Raw genomic sequence first — 15,048 nt, 5'->3', positions numbered from 1 at the left:
TGTAGTATTTGAAGTTTAAGGTTTGAATACTGTATTATGTGACAGGTTTTGAGTGGTAGCTGTGTTACTCATTATATTATGTAAATCTTCTAATGTACCTGGATGCTGAGGCTTGTATGACTCAACTGTACAATAAAGAATTTGCAGAAAATATCTCTGCCAAATAACTAGGTTCAAGAGCCTATCATGCTGTCAGCCTTGCTAAGAGGTGAATGTATTAGCAGAACTATCAATGCCATTGTTGTAAAGAAATATGAGCAAAAACATTGGTAGGACTCAGCCTTGTACTGCAGAACACAGCAGCATTTCCTTCCCAATCAGTTATGCACACTACTAGGAAAAAGTGCTCTGGCCAGGAGCAGACTGCAAGCAAAATTGTTCATCTTTATAAACTAACCAGGAAGACTTCCCTGAGTTTGGCATGAAAGCTTGAACTGTTGAGATTATAACTCGGGGCCCCTTCATCATCAAATGTGTCAATAGATCAAGTTTTTCACATTAAGAGGTCATTTTAAACATTTAAGTCCATAAACCTGTCCTTTATTTTCCCCTTGGACTCTTTTAGAAAGACAACTCCTGATGCTTGAAAGCTGAGCACCTTTAGCCATGTTAACTGGTTTTGAGGGTTTTAACTTCTCCCAAGCAGATGACTTGGGAGTTTATTTTCCCCCTTGAACATATTAACTGGATAATGCATTGTTTGTCTTTCAGTAATAATGCTCTGTATAAAACTCAGCAATTGATGTATCAAAGTACATTTCTTTCTACCTTGAGATTTCCAGTTTGCTCTGAGAAAACACTGATTGGGGATGTATTTTCATTTCAAGTCTCTGAGGGTAATTACTGCAGTTGTCTCTTCAGATAAAGTTGCTTTTGACAGCTTTAGTGACCTAGCCCTATGAACCACTACTACTGTATTGAAGAATTATCCCATCCTTGAATGGTAGAAAATTCTTAGTTTGTCTTCCAAGTTCCAAGGGTGGTCCTGTGGTCTTGATAGTCTCTACAAATAATTCAAGTACTTACATGCTACTTTTGTCTAGAAGGGTACACACATTGCCACTTATCACCTCAAAGGGTGTTTTGTTTTTTTTTTGTAGTTTTACTAGTTCCTATGTATGGTCTACATTAGTCAGTCAGATTGACTTCATGAAAACTACCATCAGATCCCACAGAACAAATAAGTTTTATCTGATCTCATTTCTAGAGCAGAAGACCCCCATTAGTAGTAAGGAAGTTTCAGTCTGGGCCCACATCAGTGAGTAGTGGGTATCTTTACACTAACTCCCAACAACAGTATTGTTTTAGCCATAACCTCAAAGATCTTCTGGTTTCTTTCAGCATCACTTAAGTGGGAGTCTTCAGTGCTTTACTTGCATTTGATCTCTGCTTCCATTTCTTAAAAACAGTCTTCCTAAAAATTAACCATGGCTGTTTTCATTTCAGTAATCTTATTACATGCTGATCATTCAAACCACTTCATATTTTCTCTGAGGAAAAAAAAGTGTTTTCTCTGTCCCACCAGTTATTGTAAGTTGTTGAACAAGTAATGCTGTCTCTGAATTCATTTGTTTGGGCAAGTCAATCACGAAAACTTACTTTTTCAAGTAGCAAGTTTAAGAAGTCATTCAGATGTTTAGCAAATAAAGGATTAGTCAAAAGTAACTTTGGCTATTGCATCACATTTAGCATATGTTCAGCTGAACCTTTTACTGTACCCATACCTTTCACGGACAGAGATTTCACTTAAACACAAATCCACACTGTCAGCTGACACTGCATCCCCCGGTCAATGGATTAAAAATCCACCAAACTCTTGTTCACTTTTCACTTTATTTTATACAAAAACCTTTAAGTAGTTGCCACAGCAGCTGCCTGGGTTCTCTGCACTGAGACTCTGGTGTGGGTCTTAGCCAGATGATCAGTGAATTCCTGCAAAAGAGTAAGACATTTCACTGCCTTGAACCAAATGATGTTGCAGGCCTCACTGTAGAGCAGATTCATTTTAAACTAGAGACAGTTTTTACAAATTTAATTTTATCTTTCCCTGAACACTCCAAGCTCCTCCCCCCCCCCAAATTATTCTCTAGCTAGCTTGGCATCCAGGAGATACCAATGACCAACTTGGAGAGCCCAGAGGAGAGCAACAAAAATTATAAAAAGGTTAAAAACTAAGGATATTTAACCTTGAAAATAAGACTGGGTGGGGCCTGATAAGTCTTCAGATGTATTATAGGCTTTTATAAAGAGGTCAGTGTGGCTATTTAGTCCTCTGAAGATAGGACAAGTAGTAATGGGCTTAATATGCATCAAGGAAAATTTAGTTTAGATACTAGGAAAAATGACTAATAAGGGTAGTTATGGACTGGAATCCCAATCACTGAAGGTTTAAGAACAGGTTAGACAAAACCTGTCAGGAATTGTTTAGGTGTACTTGGTTTAGATGTACCTGCCTCAGGACAGGGGCTGAACTCGATAACTTCTCAAAGTCTCTTCCAGGACTACATTTCTATGATTCTATATGAAACTACATCCTCACTTTATTAACTGCAATAGAAATCTTAAGGAATTCCATGCCTAATGAAGTCAGCCTTCAGGAGTTTGGCATGATGAACTCTGAGATGAAGAACAAATGCACTGATTTAATTCTTACCTGATAAGGAGACTTGGTGAATACAGTCTCCTTCCAGAGGTCAGGGGTCAGATAACTGTAAGTCTTGGAGATCGCATCAAAGGTGGCTTTAGCTATTGAGAAAAGTCAGACATTGCACTTTGTGTTACACGGTACTAATGAGAGGCCCCAACAAGGCTGGGACTCCCTTGTGCAAGGCAAAATACAGACAGCAAAAGCCAGTGCCTGCCTCAGAGTTTAATGGTCCTCAATCTAAAAAACAATGTAGAGTTGGAAAAGGAACAGGAAGACCATATCACACGGTCCCTCTGCCGTGCATACTGAACTCATTTTATCTCTCTCTCCAATGACGACAATCACACTACTTCAGACAAGTGTAACTGAGCAGAGCTGAGAGAATTTTGAACAGAACACATAGGAGGATGACATCTTACCATTCAATGCCTCAAAGCCTTTATTACAAGACAGATCTAACTTCAGAATAAATTTTGCAAGGATCAATCCGCACTGTACAGTCTGGTAGTATACGGGGCTCAATTCCTAGTTTGATAAGGGCTTTTAATTGAACATTCGCTAAAATAAGTATTAAATAAAACAGGTAATTTAGTCATCCACTGGGAGTATATTATAAAGGCACCTAAAATGGCCAGAGGTACAGTATGATTTTAAGCCAGGCAGTTTAAACTATTAACAGATTGGACATCTGGCCCAAAACTTAACTTACCAAAGTTGCCCAGTGTAGCAGTACAACCCCTAGCTGAAGTATAGCAGTCATCAATTCCAGCCATCATCAGCAGTTTCTTTGGAACAGGGGCAGATACAATTCCTGTACCACGGGGTGCTGGGATCAGACGCACCAAAACAGAGCCACAACGACCAGTAACCTAAACAGAACAGTAGGTTACATTCAACTAACCCTATGAGAATATTTAAGCTTTGATAACTCCTTCATGCTTTGAAGTTCAGCACAGAGCTCTAGTGAAGCAAATTAGTCTTTACCTTGCAAGGTACAGTATGAGGCTTGCCAATCTTGTTACCCCAGTAGCCTCGTCGTACTGGTACAATGGATAGTTTAGCCAAGATGATTGCCCCACGAATAGCAGTGGCGACTTCTTTGGAGCATTTTACACCAAGGCCGACATGACCATTGTAGTCACCAATAGCTACAAAAGCCTAAAATTAAAAGAAAAGCTTTTTAGCTGTGTATACATGTTGCACTTACAAACCTCCTTTCAATAAGAACATACCCTATCACCCTTTTACCACCACAGACTACATCCCACACAGTTTTTGCCCCTTGGTTAAGGTAGAGTCCTTTATCTCCATCAGAATCTTGTGAATCTCCAGTCTTTCAAACTTGCTGTACACCTTTTGCGGCGGATTCTGCACTGCAACTCCAGAAGTGTAAAGAAGCTATTAAAGGCAGCAGATTTTTTCCATGGGGCAATACCCACAACTATGCCACCATCCTTGCAACTCCCCATACAGCAGGGGTGGCTGGAGCACTGCTACCTTCCATTTACTCAGTTACACACCACTCCAGCCACGTATAAATTACAGCAACTCCAATTACTCAAATTTGTACCAGGGGGCTTGTAGGCTGTTAAACCCACTTTTACCCCCAAACCCTGTTCCTAAGCCAAGAACAGGTCAGGATGAAGAGCGAATTGGGGATCTTGATTCATGAATACCCTCTGCAGCCACCTCCTGGCCAGGCTGCCTTTGAACCACTCAATGAAAAACTGGCCACACGGCATTCCCTCTTTTGGACCAAATACACTGTCTCCACAACACTCAGTTCCTGGTGAACCATACCACTATCATGCAATAAAAATGAACTGTGAATTTTCCAAAGAGCAATTTATAAGGCTACATTCAGAAGGATACAACTGGTATTCAATAAATAATGAACACAACAGTGCTTATGAGCTGACTTCTGTACATTTGGTAGGTGGGCTCAAACATTTATGATTTATCATCTTATAATTCCAATACCACCTAATGTTGTGAACACCAGTGAAAGTAACTGTAGATTCTTTACTATCCAACAACAACATATACCAGGAGAACGAGTATCAAATCAGCCAAAAGATGGAACAGTTTCCAATTCAATGAAACAATCTGCTTCCATTTTAATCAAGAGTAAAAAGGTACCTTGAACCTGGTACGTTGACCAGCACGAGTCTGTTTCTGGACAGGCATGATCTTCAGAACCTCATCCTTCAGGGAAGATACCAGAAAGAAGTCGATGATTTCTGATTCCTGCAGGAAGCAAAGTAACTTAGTCAATCACAGTTCAAAAGCTACCCATTACCTCATGACAGGCTTAAGACAGTATTGATAATTTCTGTGCTGTGTTGCAGGAAGCTTAACAGTTCTATGTACCAATATGGAGCGATAGTATTAACAAAATTTAGGTAAGATTTGAATAATCTGCTATAGAAAACAGGTTTTTAAACATTCAAACTACATCATATAATGCACAGTACAATCCAATGTACTTAAGTCAAAATAAATTTGACTTGCGATTTGAAACCTGTATTTTCCACTTTGATCACAACACAGCTGCTGCATTATATCAGACATCATACTACCTTTACAAAGCCTATTCCCAATAACTCAAAGGAAGGCAGGAGACTCAGTCCACTTGAGACAACTGCAGTCTTCTATCACAAGGGAGCAGATGAATCCCATCTACTGTCAACCACTTAAACCCTAAAGTGGGACAGATCTTTATAATCAGAACTTCCCAAATGGCTAATGCAACACCTGTTACATTTGCAAATCAAGTTATTTTATCATCTATAAGTGAGCACTCTAATTCTGAGATACCTACACAACTGATATAGGCTTACCTTGATTGGAAGGGAGAAAAGATAAATCTCTTCAAGAGACTTGATTTTCATATCCTTGACTAGGCGACCAAGTTTGGTGACAGGAATCCACTGTAAAAAAAAGAACACCCAATAAATGTCAGTGACAAGCCAGTGTGTTCTAAGCATACAAGAATTATGCTATGCCTCTTAGAGCTTTTAAGTTTTTATTTTTCCTCTAGCTTTATCAGTAACATGCATTTTTATCATTAAAGTGCAACATCAGTGGAAAAAATTGCTTTATTTAGAGCTTGAAAAAACCTTTTTAGAAAGCCAATCTATCATGCAGTAGCTATTTTCTATTAGCAATCACACAAGACTATCAAAGTATAACAGAGCTCCCAGTTATAACAATGCATTTGTCATTGATGTCCACATGTGAATATTAAAACATGTAAACATCACAAAACATTAAACATAGATACGTCTTAGAACTACAGACAGAAAGAGGGCCCAGTCTTTAAAGACTAAATAAAGATGGCAGAGTTGACAAAAAGACTTACTTCTTTGTCTTCAGCTTTGCCACGGGCCCCACGCCCTCTTCCACGACCCCTGCCACGACCCCGACCACGGCCTCGGAGACCACTGCCAAAGCCACCTCGGAAACCCCCTCTTGCAGCTCCTCCTGCAGGTCCCGCACCTCCTGCGGGAGCAGCACCGGCGTCGTCCGCCATTTGCTATTCAAAAGAGATAAACACATATTTACTTGTACAACTGCTTAACTTACACGGATTCCCAAAGGCAGCATAGGCACCAGGCCCGTGCAATTCCCCAAACTAAAGTGATCTGGTCTAAGGTACAACATAGGGAGCATGCCCCCTTTTAGCATTTGCTCCAGTTACCGCACTATCCCTTATCCACTTCAAACTAGCTTTTCTAAATAGATTCTTATTCTTTTTCCACAGTCCCAAGGGAATTTGGCTCCCATTTCCATCACTCCACCAGCCATGCCATCCCCAAACAGGGCACAGCCTAGAAAGGTTTCGCTAACCCAAGGTATGGTGGAAAGATACCCTCAGCGCTTTTTAGAGTAGAGCTTTCTCTACACTCTCCTCATATTGCACCAGCTGCTATCCCCGCTCTTCTCCTCAGGCCAGCCCTGGAGGCTGCACCCTGGGCTCCTGCAGTGGGGAAGCGGGGTGGGCTCTCCCTTTCACTGCAATACCGTCCCAACCCACCAGTTCCTCCGGGGCAGGGAGCAGGCCCCAAGCACCCCTGGCCCCTTCCCCGCGGGCCTCTCCCCGGCCGCCATCGAGGCCCGGCCTCTGACGGAGCGTAAACGGGTCAAACAGCCCCAGCCGGGGCAGGAAATAGGCCTGTGCCCGGGAGGCGGACCCCCGGCAGAGCCTCCGCAGCGGGGCCCCGTCCCGCCCGCCCAGCGCCCAGGCCCGATGGCAGCGGATCCCCGCCCCGGCGGCGCAGCCTTACGTGTTCTCTCAGACTAGAAGGCCGGCGCCTCGCGCAGCTGGCTATTTATAGCAAACGAGGTCCCGCGAGAACTTCCCTCGCCCAGACACTGGAGCGCCCCGCCCTCTAACTACAGAACGCCTGCGCCGCTTGCCGTGATTCGGGGCCGCGCCCCGCCCCAGAGTCCCGGCTCCACGCATGCGTGGGTGGCAGCGGTGGAGCCCCGGATCGAGCGTGACGTAGCCTCGCTGGGACAGTGTCCCCTGATTGGTGAACCGCTCTGGAGGCGAGCATGTGCAAAGCTGCCTGCCCCAGGCAGCTCCCAGCGAGCACGTGTTCCCCGTGCGGTGAGTGCCTGGTGCTTGGGGGGGAGGGGCGCTTTTTAAATTTCCCGCCCGAGACCGTGATTGGCTGGCGGTTGCACACGCTGCTAAGAAAAGCTTTAAAAGGCGGCGGGCTGCTTCTGTCCCCTCCCGCTGGTGGGGGCCGCCGCCGCCCGCGCTCTCCCAAACCCCCGGCGGCCGCCGGCTCGCTAGGTGAGGTGGGGGGGGGGTCGGTTTGGGTGGTACTGGGGGGGGGGGAGGATACAGCAGCCTGCGATTTGCCTGGCAGTTGCACCCGCGCTGGGGGGGGGGCGGGATACGTGGGCTGGGGGGGTTTGTGTGGGGAGGGGTTACCAGAGGGGGACCCCCAATGTGTGTGTGTGCGGGGGGGATATGGAGGCAGCATGAGGAGGAGGAGGAGGGGTCCTCCTGCCCCCCCTGGGGAATGTGACGAGGGAAAATTGGGGGAGGGTCTGAAATGGGGTGGGGGGGGCAAGAATCTTAGCCTAATGAAGGGTGGGGGGTGTCTGGTTAGACCGTGCAGAGCACTGGGGGGTTACATAGGGGCCCTGGCAGTGGGTGTGGGGGGGGGCTCTGGCAGGGGCCGTTGGGGGGTAGGGGTGCATCTGTGGCTACTAGCTGCTCCGTCATCTCCACCAAAGCTCTGAACTTCAGGCAGGCACACAAAGTAGCTCGTGTGGCTAGGCTCGGTCAGCCTGTGACTGAAGCGGGAGGGGGGACAGCGAACTAGCCTCCTTCCTCCCCCCAGTGGGATACTGCAGTGCTGGCAGGGAAAGCCCCCTGAAATCCTTGTTGAGGGAGAGGGAGCAGATGTTGCATTCAAGTCACACCCCCCTATCCCGTGCCCCTTGCAGTGGGGGGGTGGGAGAGGCCGGATGCAAGCCCTATTGCCCTACCCAGAGTTCCTCGCAGGGTGGGTGGCAAGTTTGTGAACTTTCTGGCCCACCCACTTGACACAGCCTATCATGTTTCAGTTAAGACATGCTTAGACGCCATTTTGAGGCTAAGCCAACAAAAGAGCAGTATGCGAACAACAAAATGGGCAAAATATGGAAACAAATACCAAAAGGTGTGGATAAAAGAAAAGGAGTTGGAAGATTAGATCAAGTCTGTGGTTGGTGATGACAGTAAAGCTGCATGCAAATTTTGTAAAATCCAGATTTGTGCACATCATGCAGACTTTCTGCAACATGCAGGGACTGACAAACCTAAAACAAATGCCACCCCATTTTCTTCTATGCACCTGTCAGAGACTGGATTTACAGAATCAAAGCCTTCAACCATGATGCACCAAGCGGATTTAAATCTGGCCTGCTACATTATCTGCCACTCAGAGATTAGTTCTGTGGATCACCTCTGGGAAGTTGTTGGATCAGCTTTCGAAAAAGGTAAATTTGCATCGCACAATATGCATGGGGTTAATAAACAGTGTTATTGCTTTATGTATGTTCGCTGACCTCATCGGACATTGGTGAGTCTCAGTATTCGCTGGTTATAGATGAGAACACCACTATTGCCGTGGTAAAATAGCTTTGCATTGTAGTGCACTACTTCAGTTCCTCCTTCCACAAAATTGTCTACGTTTTTGGGATTAGTCCGCTTGGAAAGTGAAACGGCAGAAGCACTGATTCAGTTTCTTGACCGTGTTGGTCTGGTTTCAGCAGGTGGATTGGGATTGGAACTGATGGCTGTAGCATCATGATCGGGAAGAAAAAGTCTGTCTAGACACATCTTCTCCAAAGGAATGAGACTCTCCGTTTGATCAAAGGTATGTCACTCTATCCAGCTGTGTTCCAGTAAAGCTGTAGAAATGCTGCCAGCCAATCTAGAGTTTTTAATCTCTCATGCCTACAGCTGGTTTTATCACAGCTCTCTGATGTGGTGAATATGTGAAGATGTACCAACTGATTAGTCACGGTAACATGCCCTGAAGCTTGGTCAGCTATCTGACACTAGATGGCTCTCCATTCATGATTGATGTGAGCGTGAGTTAAAGTTGCATTTTGAACTGAGCAAAAATAAACAATAATGCTATGGTGCAGAACTTCTGCATCAGATGTATTGTGATCCTGTCAATAAACTGTATTTAGTTTCTAAAGCCAGTTCTGCAGGAATTTGCTAGAATCAATAAACTGTTCCAATTCAACTCTGGTTGTAATGCCTTCAGAATGCTGGACTGCCTCCATTCTTTCTTTTGTGCTCCTATAGCAAGAGTGTTTCTAGAAAGTGTCCCTTTATCCGATAGTGAACTCCTTGAAGTCAATTTGAGTAACCCAGCCAGCCACTTGCCACTGTGTGCTGTTAATTTTGGAGAACTGTTTACTGTTTTAGGAGATGCAAAACTTGACACAGCTCTTGAAGCTGCTAAACAAGTACATTTGAGACTTCCAGAAAATATTAATCAGTGGGAATCTATGTCCATGTTTAGTTAATCTCTTTCAGGGAAAATGTCAACTAATGACATCTCCATGCTGAAAATTTTCAAAGGTGACTTGGGGGCCTTTGCACAGTATCAAGCCATCAACTTCCAGCAATGGAAGAGCACAGATGAGGACAATGCAGAGCAGTTCTGGGTGGAAGTATACAATTTTCAAGACCGTAGTGGTGAACAGTGCTTTAAAGAGCTAGCCCTGTTCGCACTTTCCCTACTCACCATGCCTCTGAGTAATGCTGATGTGGAACAAGCGTTCACGTTGTTCACCTGAGAGAAGTCCAAGCACCGGAACAGGATGGGTTGCTGGACTCTGAGCAGTATACTGCACCTCCACTATCTGCTAAGAAGACTAGGGATTTGTTGAATGGATTTTGTCCCACACTAGGATATGGTTCAATGTAGGAATGTACTACATTGAGGCAACAGACTGTGGAGGATGCAGAGAGCAAGGATGACTTTTTTTTAAGTACGTACACATGTATTCTTTTAATGTGTAACAACGTTGTATGCAGCAAAACTGAACTAAAAAAAATTGTGGAATTTGTACGAACACCCCCACTCTCCTCTCTCTGAAAGGAGCTGAGCTTGTTTTGAAAGGGGGTGGGCTTGTGGGGTGTAGTTTTTTTTCCCTTCCTTGTGAGACTTGGCAACACACTCCTGCAGGCGAGCTCAAGGGAGCAGATCTCAGTAAGAGCGAGGAATGGTGTGGAGCCTGGCAGCAGGCCAGATTAGCCCCACTGTCACCCCAGGTGCTGTGTTGTGTTGGGTGATGGAGCATTATCATGAGGGGTAGAGGGGTCCAGATAGTCCAGGCCTTCTATTGCATGTGGTGGGTACATGTCACAAGGACTACACCTCCCAGCATGCCATGCTCCACCCTTCCTTGGCTGTGGGCTGGTTTCCTCAGGGCATGCTGGGAGGTGTAGTTCTACTGGTGCCTTATGGGCTGAGGGCCCCCAGCATGCATAGGCTGCCAGGGACCTGCCCTTGCAGGGGATTCCACACTTCTTCCTGGGCTCTGCGTGGAGTCTTGCATTCTGGTGAGCTGGCTCAGTGCCTGCCCTCAAAGGCCTGAAAGGCTAATTCGTGCTAATGGGGGAAAGGGCCCTGGAGAGACAAACTGCCTTTGGGCTGTGGGAGGGCACAGGGTGCTCTCTGGCACTGTCTGAAAATCACCTCTGGCCTCTACAATGGCTCCTGGGGAGATAACTGTGCCTACAGCAACAGGAGCGTTAAGCTTATTGCCCACAGACCCAATGTGTGGGGAATAAAACCCATGTTCCTATAACTCAAGCCAATGGGAGACCTTGGGAGGTGGATCCTAGTAACCTGGGAGGAGAGGGATATATTGGGGTGGTAAGTCTGGTATAACTGGTATTTCTAAAAACAATACATTTGTTTTTTCTTCCAGCACACTATGGGAGTCTGAAGAGCCATGGATTACACATGAACAATCATGAAAGGCCACTGAGCACCTCAGCAACATTCCACATCTGTATCCCTTTCTATAGGAATATACTAAATGCAGCTGCTCAGTTTATAAATGAGACTTTGAAGACCATCTCACTTAAACACTGATAGTCTTTAATGCTGAAAACATCTGAGTCTCCAGCCCTTACTCAGCAAAATAAGTTGACCAGTAATTAGTATGGCTGTTTGCATGAGTAGTCAAATGGTAGGGAGTAATGCTTACTGGGCTGCCTGGTGCTCTAAACACATGGCAAGACAGTCCCTGCCCAGAAAAGCATGCAAGCTAAATAGACAAGACAGTACAAAGGTAAAGTGACTTGCCCCAATCACACAGCAGGCTACTGACAGAGCTGATAATAGAAGCCAGGTGTCCTGGCTCCAATCCAATCCTTACCCACAGGGTCTGCCTCCTGTAGCAAAGCCTTATAAAACAAGAGCATATTGTGGTGGTATAGTACAAAGCCCAAAGGTATAAAACGCTCTTTTGGTATTGCATTGATAGGGCTATTCTATTTGTATTCCAGTAGTGCCTAGAGGCCTATAGTGAGACTGGATTGCTGTAGAAAGGTAATGGATTTCATGCTTTCAGGCAGGTCAGAGCGTCTATGCAGGGGTTCTTGTGACCTCTTGGGGTTGCAAGGCTGCTGGTCCCAAGCCCTCATTAAATTAAATTTCCTCTCCCATTTTTCATTTATAAGCAGGGGGGGGGGGGGGTCACACTCAGAGGCTTGGTGTGTGAAAGGGGTCACCAATGCTAAAAGTTTGGAAACTGTTGATCTACAGAATAAGAGGATGTTGTGCCCTGCTGTAATGAGTTTTATGATTTAATTTGAGGGAGCAGTTTAAAGGGCTTTTACTTCCATATGTACTACTCAGCAGTATGTGTGGCAGCAGGAATGCTTCCTTTTCCTCTATGGAGGAAAACCACTTAAATAGGATGGTTAGAGAAAGCGGTGGTCTGGTTACTGTCTGTGAGTACAATATGTCAGACTTACTAGAATGTCTTTCAGTGCTAAAAATACTGCTTCTAGGGGATGGTATAAATGGATGCAGCTGTCTGGTTTGCCTGTGTATTTCAATGTGTAATAAAATATTTGCGTACTAAAGTTTGGTTTCATTCACTATTCCAGAAAACAACTTGCTATTTGCAGTAAGAGCAGACCTATTGGACCCAGGCTGTTCCTTCCCCAAATTGTCACTTTTCAAAGCAGTCTTAAGAGTAGCCACTGTTTTCCTCTAACTTTTCCAAATGGTGTTTTAATCCTGGCTAGAGTATCTTTGTAATTGGTTTATCAAATGCTTCTTTACAACTAGGAAGCAAATGATCACTAGTCACAATTGTTTGACACTTAATCTGTGCTCTTGTAGAGCAATCATATTTTCAGATACCCAGTTGTACAAGTTTATTAATCTCATAATGAGATATAATCTGAACACAGTACAGAATGAACAGGTTTACACTAATTTGTCATTGAGCTACTTATTGTCCCAGAAGTTCTACGTATGCCCATGTGTGTAAGGATAAGGCCCTTGTCTGCAGCCATATTAAGAGCAGCAGTCATTATCTAAGAAACAGGAAGTTGCATCCTCACATTCCATCTAAATTACATTAAAACAATGTAATATCAGGTTGTTAAGAAGGAGATCCTGTCCTAATAGCACCCACTATCACCAGAAAAAGAAACCGATTTTAAGATAGCATTCTGTCTGGCAAGAAATCCTTTATCAAGAGTTGTGGTTGTGAAATCCTCATTTCTTTGTTTTATCTTTATGGTCCTCATTTCCCTCTTGTCTGTATGATCTCTGGTTCTTTGTTTGTTACATAATTTTGCTATGATTGGTTAGAGAATTTTATTACAGTATGTTAAGATTGGTTAGTAAAGTCATTGGTTAAGGTATAGCTAAGCAGGACTCAAGTTTCACTATATAAAGTGGGTCTAAAAGGAAGTTCTTTGGGAACCAACTCCAGGATACAGCCCCAAGAACAGAGCTGCCAGACTCCAACACTGCCACTGATACCGTGCAGAAACTGGAGTCCCCCAGATGGACCTGATCCTGACTGGCTATCAAGAAAAGTTCATCTGTCTTATTGGGTGTGGTGAGCACTGTATGTGCAGCATTTGCATTCTGTTTTTTGGTAATTGGTAAATAGGATATTACTGCGTGAGGCTCTTTCCACTGGGAAAAGACCCTGCAATCGCACAGTATGTAAGGTACTCCGAGTCCTAGGAACAGGGTAGGGGTGGGTGCCTAAATTAAGAGGGGTACACCTTGAGCCCCAGCAGCCGGATAAAGGTGGGGGCCCCTAGAGTGTGAGAGTAACAGAATTTTGGGCGGGTAACGTGTCTGCACCTTTTCCATGCTTGCCCAGTCTTGAGTGTATAAAATGCATTTTGCATGTGGCATACAGTGGCACATGAGTTACTCTCATTTGAAAACGTCTGCCTTTCTCCACCTCACTTGCTTATAACCAGAAGGGCTGTTGTGAACATTAAGGCCAAATGCAGGGTATGGTCTGCTACTAGGCCAGACAATCTGCAGGATAAAGGATGTAAGAGTGATTGCTGTCAGTGCCAGCTCCCCACCCCCCTTGTCTGAAAGTCTGGGCTGGGTGAAAAAGCTGGTTAAAACTTGCTTTTTTTGTAGGCTACAAGAGGCAGTGATACTTTACACTTTTTTTAAAGTATAGCCAAGACGGTTAGCTTAGCCCCAGCATATCTTTCTAGGGGAGGGGGGATAAAACCTGGTGTACTGGCCACATCCCAGTTTAGGTAACTATAGTTTTTCCAGACACACATACTAAGTAAAGGAGGACTTGTGGCACCTTAGAGACTAACAAATTTATTTGAGCATAAGCTTTCGTGAGCTACAGCTCACTTCATCGGATGCATACTGTGGAAAATACAGGGGGGAGATTTGTATACATAAAGAACATGAAACAATGGGTGTTACCATACACGCTGTAACGAGAGTGATCACTTAAGGTGAGCTATATTACCTGGGGGCGGAACCTTTTGTAGTGACAATCAAGGTGGGCCATTTCCAGCAGTTGACAAGAATGTGTGGGGAACAGCGGTGGGTGGGGGAATAAACATGGGGAAATAGTTTTACTTTGTGTAATGACCCATCCGCTCCCAGTCTCTATTCAAGCCTAAGTTAATTGTATCCAGTAGTGGCAGTAGCTGTAAGCAGCCAAAGTAATAGCTTAGGGCCCCAGTCAGTTCAAGGGGGCCCTGATTTCATGTTACCTTCACACATCTGTTTGGGGGGCAGGGATAGCTCAGTGGTTTGAGCACTGGCCTGCTAAACCCAGGGTTGTGAGTTCAATCCTTGAGGGGGCCATTTAGGGATCTGGGGCAAAAATTGGGGATTGGTCCTGCTTTGAGCTGGACTAGATGACCTCCTGAGGTCCCTTCCGACCCTGATAGTCGATGAATGTGGACTCTTGAACCCGTGTGTGGGCATGGGGGGCGTCTAGGGGGTGGGAACAATGCAGTCGGGTTTTTTGGGAGCGGGGAACGCTCCCGCAGGGGCCCCGGTGGGGTAGCACTGGCATCTGCGGCCCGCTGGGAGCCCGTGCTGAACTGGAGCCTGATTTCCCCCTTCTCCCTCCTGCCCTACGCTGGGCTGGGGCGCTGCTGCGGGCGGCCTCGCTCCCCCCCAGAGGTGGCTGCACGGCCCGGCCGGGTGAAGACCCCCCCCCCGAACACGCCGGTCCCCCTGTCTCAGCCCCCGGGGCGATCTGCCCGCACTCAACAGGGGCGGGGGGGGTGGGGCGAGCGCCCAGCCCCTAGTTCCGCGGGCTCCCCGGGCGGGGGGGTTGAATGGGTGACGTCGCGAGGGAGCGCCGGAAGTGATGCTTTTGCCCTTGGCAACCTGAGAGCGCCG

General features: G+C 45.6%; 1 protein-coding gene, 1 long non-coding RNA gene and 2 other non-coding genes across 8 annotated transcripts in view; 2 read left to right on the top strand and 2 right to left on the bottom strand.

The window, feature by feature from the left end:
- Positions 1-1,814: 1,814 nt before the first annotated feature.
- The window catches only part of RPS2 (ribosomal protein S2), a 75,690-nt gene continuing 62,456 nt past the window's right edge, over positions 1,815-15,048 (bottom strand). The window contains exons 1-8 of one of the 2 annotated variants that reach the window (XM_073361729.2): positions 6,934-7,026; positions 6,009-6,182; positions 5,488-5,577; positions 4,787-4,894; positions 3,632-3,805; positions 3,357-3,516; positions 2,654-2,745; positions 1,815-1,932 (exon numbers count right to left, since the gene is read on the bottom strand). In XM_073361729.2, coding sequence (XP_073217830.1) covers positions 1,852-1,932; positions 2,654-2,745; positions 3,357-3,516; positions 3,632-3,805; positions 4,787-4,894; positions 5,488-5,577; positions 6,009-6,179 — 876 coding nt within the window. In that variant the 5' untranslated portion in view covers positions 6,180-6,182; positions 6,934-7,026 and the 3' untranslated portion in view covers positions 1,815-1,851. Of the gene's footprint in view, positions 1,933-2,653; positions 2,746-3,356; positions 3,517-3,631; positions 3,806-4,786; positions 4,895-5,487; positions 5,578-6,008; positions 6,183-6,933; positions 7,027-15,048 lie in introns of those variants that run through there. The other variant, XM_073361730.1, reaches the window with a different exon arrangement.
- LOC140895215 (small nucleolar RNA SNORA64/SNORA10 family) lies at positions 2,893-3,032 on the bottom strand. Its single transcript, XR_012154150.1, has one exon. It is a non-coding gene; the product is annotated as a small nucleolar RNA SNORA64/SNORA10 family (small nucleolar RNA).
- On the top strand, positions 7,350-13,039 carry LOC140918082 (uncharacterized). Of its 4 annotated transcripts, none has more exons than XR_013636381.1 (5): positions 7,350-7,448; positions 8,507-8,644; positions 8,918-9,024; positions 9,699-10,156; positions 11,102-13,039. It is a non-coding gene; the product is annotated as an uncharacterized LOC140918082 (long non-coding RNA). The 4 variants fall into 4 exon arrangements; XR_013636380.1 differs by having other exon boundaries at positions 9,685-10,156; XR_012161072.2 differs by lacking the exon at positions 9,699-10,156 and having other exon boundaries at positions 8,231-8,644; positions 11,102-13,037.
- Positions 10,851-10,980, top strand: LOC140895219 (small nucleolar RNA ACA64). The gene has a single exon (XR_012154154.1). It is a non-coding gene; the product is annotated as a small nucleolar RNA ACA64 (small nucleolar RNA).

Source organism: Lepidochelys kempii, chromosome 10, assembly GCF_965140285.1.
Source record: "Lepidochelys kempii isolate rLepKem1 chromosome 10, rLepKem1.hap1, whole genome shotgun sequence".
NCBI lineage: Eukaryota > Metazoa > Chordata > Testudines > Cheloniidae > Lepidochelys > Lepidochelys kempii.
The sequence above is the reverse complement of the archived record's forward strand: the minus strand, read 5'-3'. Positions and strand labels throughout refer to the sequence as shown.